Raw genomic sequence first — 22,324 nt, 5'->3', positions numbered from 1 at the left:
ACTTGAGCTGAGACAAGAGGAGGGGTATTTGTCAGCTGGCAAATAGCCTAGCCCTCCTCTTGTCTAAGTCCATTTTAAGCATTGGTGTGACTAGAACAATTTTACATTAAATCAATGTTTCACATGGCTATGGTTACTTGACAGACACTTTTGTCCAAAATGACTTACAGAAAATGAACATTACAATAATAATAACAAAATGGGTAAATCTATGTTAAACTAAATACTATTAATGACATCAATAACAAAATCAAGTATCAATAATGAAAATAAACAAAACCATAAATATGCAAATGATAACTCTGAGAATGAATTAATGAAATGTAAGCTTCAAGGTTTAGCATTCCTGTGTCATAGTAAGCTTGGAACCCTAACATGCTGTCTTAACCAAGAGTGGATGAGCATAATATTTTGCTAATTTAGTTCTCAATTTGTCAGTGCAAGGTGGTGTTGTACCTATAACCTAATACCTGCTAAGAAGCATTGTTCCATTCCATCGGGTATGTTTCATCCCCTGAGCCATCTGAGCTCTCCACCACTGAGAGGGAATTTTGTGTTTTTCTGAGGGGGGTGGATTCTTGTAGAACACTTAAGTGGGGGTTGTACTAGTGAGGATGTAGGCCTAAACAGACTCCAGTGCTTTGTTTGGTGCAAGCAAATGGTGTTAACCTTCCACCACATGGACTGAAGCCCCTGATGTGGTAAATTTACATAAACATCATAAAATGGAAAGCAGAGGAACAGGGTTGTGCCATTTCTCACAGTCAAACATTACAAACGTAGAGTCTCTTTGGTTAAATTGACAATGTTGTACTTGATGTCTTGAGTCCTAAACAGATTTGTCCACTGATCCTCTCTATAATTTCACACGCACACACAAACCATTCAGTATATTCCACATGTTTTCAGCTTTGAATCCCACAAACATTATTCTGAATCAACTTTTCCAATCACAGAGCATGGGCTACTTAACGGTGAGCTGCTCACTCACCCTCTACTGCTTGGCTTGTGCTAAGCCTGAGCATGGAGTGAATTTAAAATTTTGCTTATCTTGTGAAAGTATGTGTGCTGATTGATCCTGAAATTGTAGCAGAGGTGGTTTTATTTTGATATATTTGAGGGGGTGGGTAAGTGGGTGGATTGGTTGTACTTAAGCCTTGGTTGCTAGATCTGATCGCGGTGTACTACACCTGGGAACAGAGCTCACCAAATGACGCTGTTAAGAAAAACTGCACAATCTAGGAATAGGACTAATTCTCTAACTTTCCACAGACCAGTAGGCCTAGATGGAACACAGGCAAAAGAATAGGGCTACAGCTATGTGCAGTCTGATTACCAGTATTCTGGGTCCCTGTTTCTTATGGGTTTCACATGGAGAAACAGCTTCATGCCTTTAAACTGACATTTTAGAATTTCTCATGTTTGTATTTTGGGATAGTTGAAGCTGCAATCCACCATGTATTAAGCCAAAGTGTTGACATGGTCTGAAGAACTGTCTGCTGAAGAGTCTTGGGTTAAAGGGACACCAGGCAAGCTTGATGCTTTTTCTCTACGAAACTCCCCCTCGCTCGGTCTGAAGCTCTTTTCCTTTTCTTTGCATCTTCCGTCAAGGGTTTTCACTGCTTCTTCGCTGGCTGTGCCATTATACACACGTTTGCAACAATCGCTAGCGTTTCGTTTGCCTGCCTCTGTGCTGTATGCAGGATGTAAACTGATCCTGCTTCGGTCGGCGGGTAGGATACACTGAACTTGCAAGTGGGATATTCTTCTTACAGGCAGTAGGGGCGGACGAGAGAGTCTTCATTCGCCCTGTAATGAGTCATTTAACCATATACCGACTTACGAAGATGATTAATTAACACGAAAATGTTGCCTGGTGTCCCTTTAAAGCTATCTAAGCTGTTGAGCCATCCTGTCTGTCAGCTTAGTGCAGTTTCAGTAGGTATTTTGTATAAAAATTGTATAAAAGTGACACAAAATGAAGGTGACCCTGTTTATCTGTATTACGCTGGCGTATTTTACCAAAGGTGTTGAGGGGGTGAGAATGATAATGAATTGTATATTTCTTTGTAGGTGTAGCTGTGCCTTGCTGTTGGAAAGTTTAAGTTTCCAGTTGAGAGTAGCCGTTTGGGCAGTCAGCCATGACCTCGCTCTTCAGCTAGGCTACCTCCTACTTCCCCCTCCCTCTTACTCTCACTGTAGATTCATTCACATTGAAGGTCCACACTCACAATCAGTTTGGTGTCTGAGCCTAGCTTTTGTTTGCTCAGGGACTCCTTGAGAATTTCTTTGGCTAGCACTCTAAGTCCCCCCCCCCCCCACACACACACACACATATACACGTTGACAGTGTTGAATGCATTTTCATCCCCTTGTCCTAATGAACTGTTGCATTTCTGTTTTTCACAGTGCTGTAAGGTAGTCCTCTTTTTGTGTTTTGTGTATTTATTTATTTATTTATTTTCCTCAACAATATTTCAGTGTTTCCCACAGAATTGGATTCAATTTGTGGCGGTAGCTGACTTGGACAACGGGGGGGTATTAAGATCGTCTTGGTAGTGTATAGGTCTAATTGAGTGCCTGTCACGTTCAACACAGTTAAAAGGCTGCTGACTTTGACAACGGGGGGGGGGGGGGGGGGGACTTTAAGATGTTTGAGGGAACCCTTGCAATTGTAACACAGTTGAAAGGCTGCTGATGTGTGGATGCAATTCATAACGTTTTCTACATAGTTAAAATAAAGGTTCGTACTTCTCCTTGGGACAAGCACTTTTGAATTTTGGAAAACACTTTTCCATTTACATCGGGATTTTGCAAATATTCAGTGTCAGAGTCGATAAAATGAGCCCTTCAACGAAATTGACAAGCAGCTGTAAGTAGGCTAAGCATGCTAAATTCGACATCCAAACAGTATTCTAACGTTAGCTTTGAGATACTGCTTGATTGCATAACTTAACTTAGTTTAGTCTCTTCAATGTAGCCTACAATGTTGTGATAAGACCTTAGCAGAGTTAACTTCAATGCAGCAGTTTTGAACAAATTTGCGCAGCATGGTCACGATGCAATTTAGCCAGACGTCTTCTATGCCATGGGTTCCCAAAGTGGGGGTCGGGACCCCCCGGGGGTCGCGGGACGCCAAGGGGTGGGTCGCGAAATGATTTCCATAAATCAAATAAATTTGGGAAAAATAAAAGAGCTGTCACATGACCGCACTTTAATTAAAGACAGTTTTTAATTCCAAGACGCTTGCTTTCTGGATTTCAGTCGAGAGGGAATATCCACAGCTATTCAAGGCCGCAGTGGACGTACTGACGCCGTTTGGCTCCACATACCTGTGCGAAAAGACTTTCTCTGCACTGACATATATTAAAAACAAATACAGATCGCGTCTAAATGTGGAGGATGATCTCCGTGTGGCCGTCTCCACAATTAAACCAAGAATGGACTTGCTGTGTTTCGCGCATAGCGCTCATTCATCTCATTAGGTGAGATTAACGCTGAAACATGTAAATTTGCGCAGCAACAATGTACATATGTTTACAACAGTTTGTGGATATTACCCTGACTGAGATATTCTTCTGTTAAAATGGAAATTAAAGTAATGTTTCAAAGTTAAGTTTGCACGACAGCAATAATGTGCACTCATGTTACATGGATATTATTTTTTGACTAAGGTATTCTGCTTTTATCATATAGTAAATTTCTATATGTAAAATCATAACAGGCTGCTCTGTTCTTTTGTGTTGTCGTTAAGGCCGTGTTTGGATAAGCCTAGTGTGTATGGCCGGTGCGCACATTTTATTTTATTTTTTGAGTCACATCCAGGGATAGTGGGGGTCGCCAGTCTCTGGCACGGTTATTTTGGGGGTCGCGGGTTGAAAAGTTTGGGAACCACTGTTCTATACAATGCTTCATGTGGCAACAACAATCCTTCAACAATCGTGAATATTTTGTTAAATGCAGAGGAGGGGCAGCTGGCTACGAGAGAGAGCGGGGCGGGGTAAGGAATGCGTGCGTAAAAAGCACAACTCAATGGCAATGCAAGGATTTGATCTTATATTTAAGTTAAAGTTAAATTAAATTAAATTAAACATAGAATATTAATCTGTGGCGGCTGGTTTTTATTTCGTGGCGCCCCGCCACAGATAAGTCAATGTATGGGAAACACTGTATTTACTCATTCAGTTTTAAAGCTAGCTCTATAGTTTATTGCAAAGCCTGTGCCTAAACTACAGAGAGACAGTCATCTAAACATAATAAAATAATATCAGAGCAGTATGTCTTTAGTGTCAATTTTATTTTCACTAATGAGTGTATCAAAATGTCTTTTTGGCTTTGACCTCTGAGGAAGTGAGACTATTTCTATCTAGTTATGTCCAGGGGTAGGGAGTACTTATGGAGGAGAGAGGATAGGCTAGTTATTAATAGAGCAGCTAGAGATGAGGAACGTAAGAGGAGAATGAAGTAACCGTAGCCTGCAAAATGTGTTTCTGTCTGCTCTGTCTGTCTCACTCTCCATATATTGTGTGTTTTTGAATGTCAATGGAGGGGGAAATGATTGAAATGGTTTTATTGTGTATGACCAAAACATTCTGTTGAATTCTTTTTTGTTTAAATGTTCTGCAGTAAATCCATGGTTGTCAGATGGACTCTGGATCATGATGCCTTGAGAAGTGTGGTTGAGCAGTGCTGTAATGATGGTCTCAGGCAAAGAGGATATGAGGTTGCTGTCTGGGTGTGGTTATGTCTGTTGAGTGTTTGTTTGGTTGTGAGCGCCTGCAGTTGTCATTCACATCATCTCCCAACTGCTCCCAGCTGTCAACCTGACCAAACATGGAGGACTTTGCTGGTGGTCTGCTTCAGAGACTAGATCTGCCATGTGATGTCAGGCTTACAAGAATAGCTGAGCTCGGCAGGGGACTATTTTTTTTCTGGTTCCCTTTGGAGAAAAGGTATCAGATGCCCAATAATGGGGCACACTAGTCATTTTTAATGCATTTTGTCAACCAATGTGTGGTATTGTTGTGGAAAGAGACGGGGTGGGAAGCCAACATACTCTGTGTACTCAGGTTAGTGATTCCCCCACCCTACTTTGGAGAGACATCATTTTACATTGACTCAGAAGAAGGCTATGCAACAAGGTTTGTTGTTGTCATGTTCTGAGTTATAATCAGGGAAGGAAGTGCTGTGCTATGTTGTAGGCCTAATGATGCCCCTTTAAGAAATACCAAGAACAGACTTGTCACAGAGACGGCATAAATCATTTTTATTTTAGTCTGACTGTGATCATGCCAGCTACCTAATTCTTGGTGGATGAAAACATTTCAAATGTTTTACCTTCCTCTGCAGTGGATCTATGGAATTTGTAAAGATATAGGCCTCTTGTGGAAGAGCGTAACAATAACGTATAACTAATTAGCAAAACTGGAAAAAGACATTTGAACCCAACAGCTAAACAAATACACACCTCTCTTCAGTACACTTGACAATGCAATAGTTTTACCCTCCCTCACCCCTTCCCACTGCTCTGTGCACCAGCATTAACTGTTGTTTGCCTGGGATTTGGTGCTTTTTTCCAATGTAGGTATCCAGGACTGTGCGAACACCATTTTTTCAGCAGACGCACAAAACTGACACCTAGTGGATTGTAAGAATATATTTGCTAAATGTGACAAAAAGTGTTGGTTATTGGCTTAGAATCATTAAATCCTCCTTAAGCTTTTACAACTCCTCATGCTTAGCTGTGAGGTCAGTCTGAGCATTGAGCTGACTCATCAATGTTTATGCTTAAGGTCTGGTTTTAAATCAGCTAATTGATTTGCCAAGTTATTCAATCAGCTACCTTAACCTTAAATTTAAGGCTTTGCACTCTGCACATCGTTCAAAATGGGGTACTTTGGTTTTGATACAAACTTGGCACATGGACTCGGGAGTCGGACCCCAAGTTTCCAGGTCACAGAAAATTGCTTGCCCCCTTCATCGCTAAACTGTATCCTACATATCCATTTGTCAAACATTCATAGTATCACTCACTGCTTATGAGGTTCCAGTGTAGAGGCTGTTGAAATGCTTCTCCCAAGACACAAAAATAACTAAACAATTGTATAATATTCCAGCAGCAAATACCCTGTCTGCTGAATAACTGAAGCTAAGCAGGTGTGGGCTTGGTTAGTACTTGGATGGGAAAAACTAAGTTGCTGCTTGAAGTGCAGTGTTTCCCATACATTGACTAATCTGTGGCGGGGCGCCACAAAATAAAAATCAGCCGCCACAGATGAATATTCTATGTTATATTTAATTTAAATGAAATTAAATTAAAGTTCAAATCCTTGCATTGGCATTGAGCTGCGCTTTTTACGCACGCAGCCTTTCCTTGCCCCGCCCCGCTCTCTCTCTTAGCCCGCTGCCCCACTCCTCTGCATGTGCATTTAACAAAATATTCACGATTGTTGAAGGATTGTTGTTGCCACATAGAAGCATTGCATAGAAGACGTCTGGCTAAATTGCTGTTAAATCCGCTTAGCATCGTGACCATGCTGCGCAAATTTGTTCAAAACTGCTGCATTGAAGTGAACTCTGCTAAGGTCTTATCACAACATAGTAGGCTACATTGAAGAGACTAAACTAAGTTAAGTCATGAAATCAAGCAGTATCTCAAAGCTAACGTTACAATACTGTTTGGATGTCGAATTTAGCATGCTTAGCCTACTTACAGCTGCTTGTCAATTTCGTTGAAGGGCTCATTTTATTGACTCTGACACTGAATGTTTGCAAAATCCCGATGTAAATGGAAAAGTGTTTTCCAAAATTCAAAAGTGCTTGTCCCAAGGAGAAGTACGAACCTTTATTTTAACTATGTAGAAAATGTTATGAATTGCATCCACACATCAGCAGCCTTTCAACTGTGTTACAATTGCAAGGGTTCCCTCAAACGTCCCCCCCCCCCCCCCCCCCCCGTTGTCAAAGTCAGCTACCGCCACAAATTAAATCCAATTCTGTGGGAAACACTGAAGTGGTATTGATGGGTGGCTTGTAGGTGGCACCCCTCCCTCTAAAAATCGATCTCAATGGCCCAGTGCAGTCAAAAAGGGAGATCCAAGGTCAAACAAGAGCCAAGGAGCAGGACCTCAATGCTTAAAGACGCATGGGCGTCGAAACGTTAGTCAGTTTGCACAAATAAAAATCACTTTAAGCATCGAGTGCTCCGGTCCTGCTCCTTGGCTCCTGTTAGACCTTGGATCTCCCTTTTTGACTTCTGCGTCCTGTTCCGTGAGCACCAACCAGGCTGAAGCGCAAGTGACCCCCTTCTACGGCCCAGTGCAGTGTTGGATACTGTGCTGCAGGATATGCCGTCCTTCTGATGTGATGTTAATCCTGATTCACTGTGGTCATAAACCATGACATTTATTGCAAAAAAGTAGGGGGTTCCCCAGTAGGGCTGGGCGATATGGCTGAAAACTGTATCACAATATAAGTATTTAATATCGGTCGATATCGATAATTATTGATTTTTAAAAAAAATCTATTTCAGATAGGGGAAAAAAAGGGAAAAAAAGTTCAATTTAAACACTTTTATTTTAAACTTAACCTTCCTCTGATTTTAATCACCTCAGTTGTCAATCAAACAGGTAAAAGAAATAGCAACACAATCATGAAAAACACTCAAATAAATAAATGTGCACATAAGACTGAATGAAAAGCAGCACTGGTTGAAGCCTGGAAATATTGTAAACAAAGTAGCTTAATTTGCTAGTTTATCATAGTCTACTGGTTAGACTGTTCAGTTTCCCCACGTGTGTTTAAGTTTCAAATGAATACTTTTTCTCCTTGAAACAGGCCGGTTTGAGTCTTGGAAAATACTTTTCCATTTGCATCGGGATTGAAATGATGAACTTAGCAGTCAATTTGAATGCAACAGTTTTGAACAAATTCGTGTAGCGTGCTAATGATGCTAACCGGATTTAATAGCAATTTAGCCAATCGTCTTGCACGATTGTGAATGTTTGGATTATGTGCATGCTGAGGATGGATGCGCCTGTTGAGAGGGAGAGAGAGAGAGAGAGCACGAGGGCAAGGACTCATTGAGAGTCTGTGTTGAGGTAGGCCTACTTCTATCGCCTACTCTGGTAGAGTTGCACAGCTACAATGCAAGATATATTTAGCCTATTCAGTGTTTCCTCTAGGATTTTTTAAAGCAGTGGGGGCAGGCCTGTCCGAACCACCACCCCCCCACCGTCCCACGGAACTGACAACTGACACTTCGCTGCAACACAAACAATTATATGTATTCACCTCTATTCACACACAATGAGGCATTATTTTCAGTTGTGATTGAGCTGTATATTTGGAGAATCTACAACAGGTCTGCACAATGAATTTTGAAAGGCAACTGCGACTATTGTAGGTCTGCCCCATTTCTGACACTGGGGGGAAGAAAATTAAACCGTGGGGGGCCGCCACTACCAAATCAACATAGAGGAAACACTGCTATTTATTTATGGACAACGTAAGGCGGGAGGTGTGTGTTTTAATTATCGAATGTTCTATCGAACATAGTTTTTATTGATATCGATTACATGTCTATTGCGATGCATATCGCTATCGTTTTATCGCCCAGCCCTATTCCCCAGTGTCCTGGCTGAATTCCCAACCGTACTGGCTGAATCCCAACCTTTCTCATTCAACCTGTCCCCCTAATCATCCCCAGTGTAATTGGCTCATTAATTCATTATTGGTTATGATGCTAACCAGATTTAAGCACAATTTAGTACAACCTGGAAAATCATTGTGTGGTGGTCAATGTTGATATTGTGGTGGGCCGCCACAAATAAGTCAATGTATGGGAAACACTTATCACATTATAGGGTCACCAGCCTTTACCATCTTCGTCAGATTTTTTTGTTTTTAGCCTTCTTCTAGACCTTCCAAACATACATGCTGAACCGATTGATTCTCCTTTGCATGAAGTTGAGGATTTGTAAACTCTGTTTTCGCTTGCCTCAGTAAATTTGCCTTTCATCCCCGTACAAGCTGAATGAAGGTAGTGTACTTGAAGGTAGGAGCATTTTTGGTTATGTTGTGGTCATGGTGTGAATCTTTCCATTTATTGGAAAAACATGATGATTTACAGCTCCTTCTTGATGGACAGTTTTGCTGGTTGAATTGGCTTAGTCTGCCAAGCACTTTGCACATGTCCTGACATACGGACATACACTGGACATGACGGTGAATAATTCCAATGTAATTCTATTTTAACACACCAAATCTCAGAATACCTTAGTGTGTTGTGTGATATGTACATCCGCTGTACAGTTGCGGACGAAGTTAGTAACACTTAGCATGTGGAGGTGTCATCTTGCTTTCTGTCCTGCCTATACAAGGCACACCTGAAATATGTTCACCCCATATTCCATAGGATTTTTAGCTGGCTGTGGCCATTTGCAATATCAGAGAATAGCCAAGAGGTGTGTATGTTTAAAGTAGGTTTAATGGTTTAGGGTCTATTTGGCTTATTTTCTTGGATTGGGAAGTTTAATATTGAATTGTTGTCTTCCCTTGATCCTTGTCGCTTTCTATTCCTAAGACTATTTAATGTAGCCTATTTGATGATGTATTTTCTTTGTCTCAAGAAATAAATCCGCTTTTGTTGAGGGAAGTCTCCATTGTTTCTCTTAAACCCCCCTTTGGAGAAATAAGAAGAGATAATAATAGATTGAGAAACAGTTTAGGCATCATTTAGAATTTTGCTTTCCTATGCAGCAGTGGTTTCAAAGATCATTAAAACTTTTGCTACTAGATGGCATAGTATTTAAACATCTGTCTGTTATGGGGTCAGTGCGAAATTATCTGTTCAAGTTCTTCTCCTAGTGTAAAATGTGTTATGTTTGAATTGATAAGGAGTTCACTGTACTATTTCATCAGTTGTTGCTGAATGAATTTTCAGGTTGTTTTCTGGGCCATTAGCACCATTTTACAAATGTGTTCTAATCTGTTTTGCACCCTTCTTTTGAGAATGGTTTTGTCTTTCTAAGGGCTTTTAAGGGAAAGTAAGAGCATAGTATAAAGCCAACCCTCTCTTTTTGAACATACATCCCTCCTACACCTACACCCTAGTCTCCTTTTTAAAGACCTGTATAACAATCCACATCCAGCTCAACTTGCTAACCCACCCCAACCCCTGACAATAGAAAGGCATGTAGGCTACTCATTCCCTGCCTTCTAGAAGCTGCCAGTCAGCAAGGACTGCTTGTCTGTTCAGACATATTTTAGCTGCAATACTGCATCATCTGCTGTCTTTCTAAACTTAAATGTAGAGCACAACATTGCCTATAATATTTTTTTTCTCAGTTTAATTTGGGGGGAAATGAATGCATGGGCTTTGATAAAAAACACCAAGTTACTTTTACTAAGTAAAAGGTAGAATTCCTACAGGTACAAGGCTGACATCAAGCTTTGTGCATGAGCTTTCATGACGTATGCCGAAAAGTAGCCTAGTCGGCTACCCACAGAGTATGCTCGCATAGGTTTCATATCTCTTACAAATTCATTGTGCCCTAATTTAAATGCTGTGTAAAGTCAAACTAAAGCTTAATAACTGCAAAATGTATTTGCAAAATGTAATACCATGAATAAGCACAAACATCGGTGGGTCAGCTAAAAGTGGTCTCACGCCACATAATGTCTTTAGTTCATGCACGAGAACTTTGCTCATAGACTGACTTTGCACTTTGCTCAACATTCAAATTAGAGCCCATTGGCTTATGATAGAGACAACATTTTTCAAAAAATCCTAGACATTTCACCTTGTCCTCTTTTGTTCAGCTTAGCCTTTCAACTAATTCATTGTTTTGTTTTTTACTCAGGTCTCAGATCCAGTCTTGACAATGGAAATTAAGAGTTGCTGAAGACATTTGACAACAAAAGACGGGGGAGGTTGGAAAAAACAGAAGAAAGAAAAGAGAAGTAAAAGGTTGGAAAACAAAAGAAGAGAATTGTAAAGGAGATTGAGCTTTCAAAAGAGGATCCCCTCACCCTCCTTCTTTTCTTTGTTGGGGACTTTGCCAGTGTGCATGCTGTCTTTCTTCACTGGACATCATTCCCCCCATCTGAGTGAAAGAAACAAAGGGAAGAATGCGCAATAAACAGAGAAAGCTGGGGCAGGGGGTCTGCCCCTTGCTGTGCACTGGCAGGACTACTTTGGTGGTGGTGGTGGGGCTGCTGCTGCTGGGAGGTGTGCAGGCCAGCTGGCCTCAGGGACCGGTGGAGTTACATGGCCAGCTCGAGGCCTCCATGCACTCTGCTGTCATCTCCGAGCTCCAGGAAGCTGAGGCAATGGCTATATCCACACAAGCTGCTAGCTTCCCAGACTCCTCTGCAGTGGTGGGAAGGGTATTCCAGATGCATGTGCCAATTAAGATGGATGCAGGCTCCACAGTAAAGGTGAGCAGAGATATTAGCCCTGCAAGTTCCAAAGAATGACTTCATTGCCAGTCTTTGCAAATAGGACCCATTTTGTAACACTTTGGTATCACACATTGGCTCTCATTTCAATTTGTTAAAGCATTTACAAATTTGAATATTTACAACACAATTTGCCATGAAGGTGTCCACAGTCCACTAGAGTATGGTATAACACAAAATGGATCCACACTGATTCCCTTACTGGTTTAAGTATTATGTTAAGCCTTTTTATGACAGATAGAATAGATAGATATTATATAGATATAATAGAATCTTCCAAAAAATGTGCTACTTTCAAAACATTGTGAACATTACTTGGGGGACTTAAAAAGGTGTTAACATAAGCAGTAGCCTTCAGAGACAATAGGGGAAGATCATGCAGTAATGAACCAAAATTTAAGAACAATGTGTCAGTTTATATCTACCTACATTTACTTAAATAGTAGTACAAAATGGTCTGGTGAAATTAAATCTTCATATGATTTTAAAGCCAGAAAGTGCTTGGTAACATAGTTAGAGAAAATTAACATCACTTTCTTAACATAAAAGTCAACATCATCAAACATGCGGTTTTCAAAATATAACATTAAAAAAACTGATATAGAAGTGTTTCTAAACTTTTTTCCTATAAGGTTTTGCGACTGTGACTAGTTTTGATATACTTCTAAGACATAAGCTTATATGTTTCATAAGTCATGGTAACGGAGTTACATGGTAACAGAGTTAGAAATTGTTAAAACAAGATTTAATTGTGTAAATTGTTCCCAAAATTATCATGTATTCATTAGTTATAGTATGATTTATCATAATGAAAGGGGGAAAAAAAACGCAAAGTAGATGTACGGTCGTACAAAATACGACCGGCGCTCAGTCCAGCACATTCTCTCCGTAGAAATAGATCACACCTGTCAATTTGTCTCTATCCTCTACTTTTGCAACTCGTACTATGTCAGTGTTTTCTCAAACTTTTTCAGATGAAGGACCACTTAACCAATAAATAAAAAAACGCACGGACCACCTAGCTTAAATTTTTTTTTAGACCTATTCAACAGTATATTACCCTACCCAATAGGCCTACTCACTGAACCATCTTGCTTATTGTCTTTGCACTTTGCTTATTGTGTCAGAGGATTCATATGATTTAAATTGGCATATCTTACATAGACAGTGTTGCAGAACTGTTTGGATTTACACAAGTTGGTTCAATATTGCAAACAACTCATCTATATTATATTTTACCACGTCTGCTCCCCGGACCACACTTTGAGAAACACTGTACTATGTGTATGTACGTGTGTGTCTGTGTGTGTGTGTGTGTGTGTGTGTGGGGGGGTGTTATGAGGTGTGTTTGGGGTATGTTTGTGTGCTAGTTTATGAATTGGGGTGTTTGTGTGGGAGGTATGGTGCAACCAAATTATGACATGTGGTAACCACTTCCTCACTCCACAACCACAAAATTGGCAACCACAAAATTTCCCCACATATTTTCCTGTAGTCTGATTATTTTTTCATTTTTGATATAATCGATACTTTTAAGAATGACCGCGTTCTTTTGAAGTAACATGCGTGTGCGCAAGGCATGCTTCTAGAGCCTCCCCCAGCCTGTGGCTGTGCATCTTTTCTCCTTACACTCACATGCGCACTTGCGCAGCTGTCGTGCCATAAACAGCGAGACATGGCTGCTAGTTTAAGTGATGCTATTGTAACACATAATAATAGGCTAATATCAAGTTGATTTGCTCACTTGCATCTCTCAAGTTTGTGTTGCTAACCTACCTAGGCTATGGGATTTAGGTAATTTAGGCCTACTAGGTTTAACATTATTTAGAAATAGGCTACGCAACCTTGGCAAACTTTTACATCTGGAGAGAGCTCCTTGCTAACGATCCCGCTAGCTCAGGTAAAGTCTTTCATTCGTGTAGTGGTCACTAAAATCATTAATGACATTGCAATACACTTATCTCTGATCCCAGAAAGATTTTCTCAGACTTGTTCGTTTTTAGAACATTTATTTTATCTAATGACATAGAAAACATAATGAATTGCATCCACATATCCTTACGCACTATGCACAACTATTATTCACTAGCCTAAAACCGTGAGACTGAAGGTTTACTCTCACATATTTCTTAAAGTGACAGGCACTCAATTACGCCTACACACAACCAATGTGCACTCAATTAGCCGTACACACCACATTAAACATAAATATATACTGTCAGTATCTATGACATTAAAGATATGCCTAAGTGTAATAGTTTAAAAATCAATATGAAGTATTGAAATTAGTACATATGTTTAGCTACTAGTAATTAGCTGGCAACCACTTTTAAAAGCTAATGTTGAGCCCTGGTGGGGGGGGGGGGGTGTAATGGTGTGTGTGTGTATGGGGGTATAGAGCATCACAGTCCCGCCCCTCCTCCGAGAGAGCTTAGTTTCCGGAAGTAAGTTTCCCATTCATTTCTCCCATTGACGTTTTGGAAAAATCCGTATCTAAAGAGTTTTAGAGCATGTCTTAGGCTAATCAGCTACGGAGTAACTCATAAGCATACAACATATCATTTCGAGTGAAAAAACGAAGAGAAAGCCCCAAAAAAGTCAAAGGTACAAGACTGTGTACATATTTTCATTTCCGAGCGAAGGAACTACTCATCCCATAAACCACCGCGCCTCACTGAATAATATATAAGCAATGCACGAACCAGCGCAAAATCATTTCCAACCGGCGACAGCATGCGAACCCTTTCCTCCAAACAGTGATTTTTATATAGTGAATGTGCAGTTAATAGCAGTTATTTCAGGAGTAATCGTGCAAATAATCGTGTTTTGGTATTGAATGTTATATTTACCATCGTGTATTTTATATCGTGTGTGTGTGTGTGTGTGTGAAAGCGGTTAACGTTAGCAACATTGTGCAGTGCTTCGTATCTGACTGCCATCCTGATGCATGGACCGGTGCATGGTCTGCTCTTGGACCACCATATTCAGTTTGCTGTGAATTATTACGCAAAATGTTCATTAAATGTACGAAGAAGTATTTCTAGACTCGTACAGTATGAAGGCTACAGTAGCCTAGCTAATGTTAACTAGCATTACCAACCTCCCTGCAAAACTCACCACACAACTTTGTAGGTCTTGTCCCTCATACTGGCCCTTACAAAACCCACAAGCTAACCCTCGGACACAACAGTCAATAATGTGACCCGATTTAAAGTGGTTTTCACCCCTTTGGACACTTTTGATTTCGTCCTTGAAACAGTGAAATATTCACGGGGGCATGGACGGTTTGCTAACCATTTTACTGCAGTGACTCTAGCTGCTAGCCGGTGGTAGCATCCAGCTTGCATGTGCTATCAGCTAGCTAGCTAGTTCAAAAGTTGAAGTACTTAATGAGATACAGGGCTTTTTATGCCTCGACTAAGTTTCCTATAAACAACAATTCATGTTCATAGAAACAACAAGGTCACTAAAACATTATATTAATGTTAGTAGTTACTAAAACATTATAGTAATGATTAGCCTATCGGCTACCTGAAAAGTTAAGTGTTTAAACTAGCATTTACAGTCTTCTATTTGATGGTGTATTGGCCCTGACTAAGTTTGTGTGATATATAAACCACAATGCTTGTTAATACAAGTACCAATGTTCGTCTAAAAAGTTTTTATTCACATTAAGATTTTCGCCATAGGCAGTAAAAGACTCCGCCATCTTTGTCAATAATTTTCGCTGATAAAGTTTCAAACTATGATCATAACGGCCTTTCCACCAATCAGAGGCGTCACTGTGGGATTGTGGGATTGTTCAGGATTGTGGGTAATGAAGTACTTATCCAAGACATCGCGATTAAAAGACATTTATTTAAAAAAAAAGGTTAGTGCCCCTTGCCCTTACAATCGCTTAGTACAGCCGTAGCTGGTTTTGAGCCTACCATGTGCAGTTAAGTTTTTATGGCTTATACCCGAATTGTCAATGGAGAAATTGCATTGAATTCTTACTTCCGGAAACTCCTGTGGGCGGGACTGTGATGCTCTATAATGGTGTGTGTGTGTGTGTGGGGGGGGGGGGCTATGGTGTAATGCAGTGGTTCTCAAACTTTTTCTGTCATTCCCCATTTTGGAGGTGGGGAATTTACAAACTCCACATGACCCCATCAACCAGGCAAAATGCTAACTTAAAATATTTTTGTTTTCGCATTTTGGCTCCATGTTATATTTCCGGTCTCGTTCCGCTGGTTCAAAATGTTATTTTAATTCATATGTTGGTCTGTTTATGACTCCTATGTGTGTGTGTGATTATTTTTGGTTTTAAATCGATGATCTTCCTTGTCAAAAAAGAAAGGCCTTGTTAACGATGGGCACAAACAAAAAAAAAATCCTCCTTCATCACACCCCACCTGCCATGTCTCTGTTACCCACTAGTGGGGCCCACCCCGCACTTTGAGAACCACTGGTGTAATGGGTGTGTGTGTGTGGGGTAGGGGTCGACCAATTATCGGCCGGGCCAATATTTAGCATTTTTATAATAATCAGTATCGGTCATTTCCACCGATAAGCCGATATTGAAATGGATCTAGAATGAAATGCGCTACTTTGTCTTGTCTCACTCCCTGCATTTGCTACTCTGTGGTCGAGAGCATTGTCCCGCCCACTACACCGTCTGATTTGTTAGTTAGCAGGAATGCAGCCAATCAGGATCGAAGACTGAACACAGTGAAAGTTTAGGATTCTCACTGAGGCAGACTGTAAACTGGGCTTCAGCTTTACAGAGCTATTTTTCGAAGATAAGGAAGGTACCTTACATTGCTGAAGTTGCGATGAATCACAATCATCTACACTGAAGTTACAAAAACACCACTTTGTAAGCTTTTGTCTCTTTGATCCGGATCAATAAGTAAAGCACCCACTTCCTTCATTTAGCGAATTCTCGATTGATGCACGTTAGTGATATGCTGTTTATAGTTAGCCTACAAACTCGGGTGCTGCGCGTCAGGAGTTCTTTGCCTCTGCCTCGTCCATTAATTGTGAATAACGGGACACCTCGGTGGACATTATTATCCCTTAGGCCTACATAGTAGACAAGTCCTAAATTATGCGATAGCGAATGTCAAAAAGTCTCATTGCTGCAATTTTTGAAACGGAATGTCAGAAAAGACTACAGGCACCCAGGGCCAGCCGTAATTTAATCCGACCTGAACTAAATTGCGTCCTGAGCTGGCTATTAACGTGCCTTTTAGGCTCACAAAAGTGTAGCTTATAGCCTACATATGGACACACATTGCATGCTTAAATAGCCTAGGAACTATTTTAAAACTGTTTTTGTTAAACTATTCAACCTTAACACTTGCTTAATCACGCATGCACCTTCCTCTCCCTCTCTCGTGCGCTCACACACACGATGGCAAAGCATCCTCTTTGTGACAGGTCCCTTAAAGGATAATATTCCGGTATTTAGCACCTTTTGAGTCCCTTTTCTGGTTTGTTTTGGATGAACTAGAGGGGTGGACACCGAAATTTTGACGATGGGTCCTATCTCAACTTTCTGACTCGTTTTGAATCGCCTTTGACTGGCTGGCTATGGGCATGCACAAACATGTCCTTAAAACAACCCTTAACGTTCGTTTTCAAAACTGTGCAAGGAGAGGACTCTGAGAGGAAGTTACTCTTGATTGATAATGACTGACTGACTATTATTGTGTTACATGTTTCAAATGTAAAGCACTTTGAGCTGCATTCTGTGTATGAGAGGTGCTATACAAATAAAGCTTATTATTATTATTATTATTATTATTATTACTCTCTCTATTGGGGTACCATCTTGTGTTGAAATAGACAAATCTATAAGAGAATGAGTATGTGTAAAAAACATTGATTTAGTTTTTTTAGCATTTAATACCAATTTTAATCCTACCAGAGATGTTTGTACCTTGCTAAAGGCAGCCTGTAAATTATGAATTGATTCTTTTAATGACTTGGCAGAGGTGTACAAGATAGGCTCATCTTTATGCAGATGACACTTAGTTTGGTTTAAATTCATACCTAAATTATTTATATAAATAGAAAATAATATAGGACCCAAAACTGATCCTTGGGGGACACCCATTTTTACTTCTAGCAAGGATGACGTACAGTTATCTAATGCCACACACTGGGATCTATCACTCAGGTAATTAGAAAACCAATTTATCACAGTGCTACTCAAACATATGCTTTGCAATCTTTGCAGAAGAAGATTATGGTCAACGGTGTCAAATGCTTTAGATAAGTCAATGAATAGAGCAGCACAAACATTTTTGTTATCCAAAGCATTAACAATATAATTTGCAACAGAGGTTACAGCCGTAATTGTACTGTGTCCTTGTCGGAAACCAGACTGAGTAGGACTTAAAATACAGTTGTCAGCTAAAAAATGTTTTAATTGCTCATTTATAAGAGATTCAAATAGTTTAGCCAAGACGGATAGTCTGGAGATTGGACGGTAATTGTCTAAGACTGACGGGTCTCCACTTTTTAAAAGTGGGAGTACAAATGCAGATTTCCATGACTTGGGAATTGAACCACTGTGCAGGCTAAGATTGAAAATGGAGGAGATGGGACCAGCAATCAAGTTTGCAGCCGTTTTGAGGAAATATGGCTCAATCTGGTCTGGGCCAGCAGACTTGTTATGGTCCAGGCCCAGCAGTGCCTTTCGTACTTCAGAGACAGATATAGAAATAAAGTTGAAATTATTCAAACTTACATTAGACGAGTCTGTAATGGGGGTTACACAATTTGTGGGGTTTGCTGGGAGTGTTGACTGAGTAGCTATTCCTGCATTAATAAAATGATTGTTAAAAGTATCTACTATATTTTGTTTACCCCTTACTTCACCCTGGCTTGTTTTTATAACTTCCGGGATAGTGGCGGGTGGCACTTCCCCTGAAAAAGATTTAATTGCTTTCCAAAACTTTTTGGGGTCATTAAGGTTTTCATTTATTAAATTCAGATAATATTCACTTTTTGTACTTTTTATTAATCGTGTGCATTTGTTTCTTAATACCCTATAATCTAACCGACATTTATCATTATTATTTCTTTTTGCCTTGATCCATGCTTCATTCCGGTCTCTAATAGCAGTTGCAATAGAGTCATTAAACCAAGGATTATCTCTGCCCCTCACTCTATATCTTCTATCATGTTTGTCAACTATGGCTAAAAAGGTATTTTTAAAATAAGACCAGGCCAGCTCAACATCATCCATAACACAAACTAAGTGTAAATCACTTCGATAGATTTCATGAAGAAAAGCTTGTTCATTAAAACGTTTGTAATTTCGTTTAAAAATAAACCGTGGCTTTGTTTTAATCAGCTTGCAATTTCTAACACAGGCAACCATACAGTGATCACTGACATCATTAAAGAAAACACAAGCCGCCGAATACTTATGTGGAGCATTAGTCAGAATAACGTCAATTAATGTGGACTTGTCCATTCGTTTTGAATTGTAGGTGACTGTACTCGTCAGATGTAGCGTATCACATAGGTCTCTTAACGCTGATGAAGTTGATAGCCAGTCCCAGTTCAGGTCTCCTAGGACAATATACTCGTTGGGCAGATTATGCAAAAAGTCAGACAGCAGGGCAGTTGCTCCAGCTGCAGCCGAAGGTGGACGGTAGCATCCGACCACAGTCAGGGAAGCGATATTGGGGAGATTTAACCCATTTACTCCTAAAATGCCTGCTAAAAACGCCTATAGAATCCTATGGCATTCTAGACTAAATAACCTTATTTCCTGAGGGTTTTCTGAAAACATACTAAAAATTGTCAATGTCTACCAAAATTTAATATCTAAGCCTCTGTAGCATCTAGAAACATGAAATAAAAAGCATGCTGCGCTACGCAGCATCCAGCGGGAGGGTCAATGTTGCGCTACGCAGCATCCAGCAGGAGGGTCAATGTTGCGTCATGCAGCATCCAGCGCGAATGAGTTAATTTGATGGCACATAATTCGAGGAATTTTGGCCTTGTTATTTTTTCGACGGAGCAACAGTCCAACGACTCCTTGGCATCCCATACAAAAATGTGATATATGGCAATGTAAATTACATATGTATGCCTCACACATGTCACATATATACACATACATGTCTCATATATTTCAAAATATAGCAAAATTGGCCGTTTTTATATATGTCACATATTTCCCAGATATACAAATATATTACAAATATATGTCAATTACATATGATAAGTTATGTATTTGTATGCATACTAGGGATGCCAATATATTGCAAATGTCTATGGACATATATTTGCACTCATATTAGGTACATATATTGCAAAATATATGTAATGTTCTGCTATGTCACATTTATAGAAATATGTCACAATAGATGTATATTTCAGAAATATAACATTGTTGATGTTCCAAAGAAAACACACAAAATATTTGTTTAACCTTTTATTAAAGTTTCGTTTTTTCACACAAACAGTGAGTAGACTCTCCAGGTAGAAACTTTTTTCCCTGTATGGAAGTGGCACACATTGATTTGGCATGCAGAATGCACTCGGTGTTCTCAGGGCAGCAGTCCTCACAAATCACCACCTGCAAACAGGGAACAGAGAAGATTAATATGCTGTAAAACACACAGAACATGAAAAGACCATCACTGAAGCACTACTACCTTCACATACATCTTTAATAAACACACGCCTTGGCACAAGTAAGCTTAAATAAGGGCTATGAGATGAAGAACATAATGATCCATACATCAGAATACTTTGACAAGATTTGGGAAAGATTCTTGAAAGATTGGAGTCTTATATAGGCCTGTCGCGATATTCAATAAATCAATTAATCGCATGATAATTAAAATTAGCTCGATAATTTTTCTGGCCGCGATAAATGCCATTTGCTTGTTTGCTTTCCTCGTCTCTCTCTCTCCCTCTCTCGGGTCCTTAGAGTAACGATGAGTGAACCCTCATGTCAGTCACTTGTCAGTCGCATGGTGTGTGGGGACGCGGGACTACTGGCGTATCCTACCACAGAGTGCAGCTAAAAAGCCGTGTGAGAAGTATACCGGTAGGCACTAGGCAGAGAGAAAGCTAGTTGCGAGTTCCAGTAGGCTACACCTAATAAAGACAAAAAAGATGGAATTGTTTCTAAGCCAAACGCGACAGCTGCAGTGTGGGAGCATTTCGGATTTAAACCGAATGCCCGTGGTGAACCACTGAACGCGTGCGAGTCGGTGTGTTGCATTTGTTGGAAAACAGTCGCAATTAAAAGCGGCAACACAACAAACATGCATATGCATCTAAAACACAATCATCCGCTGCAGTTTTCCCAGTTGGGAAAAAAAAACACAACAAGTGGGCCGTCTTCCTCTTCCCGAGGAAAATTCTCAGAACGACAATATTATCGCTTATCGCAATAATTTCTGAGACAATTTATCGTCCAGCAAAATCTGTTATCGTGACAGGCCTAGTCTTATAACCCATTTTTTTCAGTCATTCTTTTAACTAATGCCCCCCATTCAAGCTTTACTCAAAAGACTCTTTCAAGAATCTTTCCCAAATCTTGTCAAAGTCTTCTGTTGTAAGGATGGCTTAACACTACCCTTCACAAACTAAAGATCTATTTAGCCCTACTAACATTCACGTTAGCCTGCATGGTTATTAGCAGCCACTTTAAATGGAAGTTATAGCTAGGTTAGCTAACTTACTCACACCTGATATTTCATTCAAACTAAAACTTATATTCATAACGACATCTCAGACAGGCTTGTAGTTGGATATGATGTTAACTACCATTCTAGATATTCCACATAATGGTAAAGTTAGTTAATGGAAAAGTTAACATTAACAGCTAACATCGCTAACGTTAGCAATATTAGCTCGCTAACATTATCGATAGCTAATTGATAACATTAACGTTAACAGTCTAACCATCATGTTAGAATTAGCTAACAAACGGATTTGGTTAACATTATATTATAAAAACAATATTTTTCTAACTAATTCCCGTTTACTAAAGGCCTTCTTACCTTGGATATGATGACGGCAGAGTTTGTACAGCTTACAAAGTCAGATGCATGACAGGACAGAAAACTGACTGTTGAAGTCACCGTGGTTGGAGTTCAAAAGTCAGCCAAGGGTGGGGGATGGGTATTGCTGTGTGCGCATGCGCATATCAAGATGTGATATAGCTTTGAATATATGTTTGCCATAAATATTTGAATCGCATATATGTCCATATAAGTAAAATTATAAGTCCCTGTTATTTGACATATATGTTCATATATTGCCATATATCACATTTTTGTATGGGATATATGGATACTCCCCCTCCTTTACTCACACGATCAGTCCTAAAGAGATTGTACCCTTCGATGTGAATCATATTGTTCGTGATTGATGGTTTGAGCCATGTCTCTGACAAGGGTCAGAGACATGGCTTAGCGTCAAATTTATTAATCAGGTTGCGCACGTTGACATGAATAAAACGCAAGCCACTGCTATTTTTTAATTCGCCAGGGTTCAAAAGCTCAATCAGTTCTTGGCATGGATGTTACCTGATAGGAACAAGAGTAGAGTAATCCAAAGGCCTGCTGATCTTGTCGGGCGGGTATTGCCGACTCCATAGTCACGCCTGTAGGAGATGGATTGAAACTGCCGTATTTCTGCCCAACCGAGAAGTTCGTACTTGTGCAAGGTCTCAGTAGAACAGTCAGGGAAGACCGATGAAGCCATGAGGGTTGATGTAAAGCCGGCGGTATCAGAGAGCAGCATAGTTGCCGAGTTTGAGAGAATAATCTGGGAAGATTCAAATGATCCATCACCAGATCCCAGAGCGTCCACAGCCGGTGAGCTCAGCACATAAGCGAGCAGC

The 22,324-nt window shown here is 40.1% G+C and overlaps 1 protein-coding gene across 2 annotated transcripts in view; it reads left to right on the top strand.

Annotated features, from left to right (window-relative positions):
• The window catches only part of dag1 (dystroglycan 1), a 52,076-nt gene that overhangs the window by 4,194 nt on the left and 25,558 nt on the right, over nt 1-22,324 (top strand). For both annotated transcript variants that reach the window (XM_076268775.1, XM_076268774.1), the window contains exon 2: nt 10,863-11,439. In XM_076268775.1, coding sequence (XP_076124890.1) covers nt 11,131-11,439 — 309 coding nt within the window. In that variant the 5' untranslated portion in view covers nt 10,863-11,130. The remainder of the gene's footprint in view (nt 1-10,862; nt 11,440-22,324) is intronic.

The sequence above is a fragment of the Alosa pseudoharengus genome, unplaced genomic scaffold, assembly GCF_046254945.1.
Source record: "Alosa pseudoharengus isolate Yale_2024_CS ecotype anadromous, Long Island Sound unplaced genomic scaffold, YU_APseudo_1.1 YU_APseudo_1.1_scf_5, whole genome shotgun sequence".
Lineage (NCBI taxonomy): Eukaryota > Metazoa > Chordata > Actinopteri > Clupeiformes > Clupeidae > Alosa > Alosa pseudoharengus.
The sequence above is the reverse complement of the archived record's forward strand: the minus strand, read 5'-3'. Positions and strand labels throughout refer to the sequence as shown.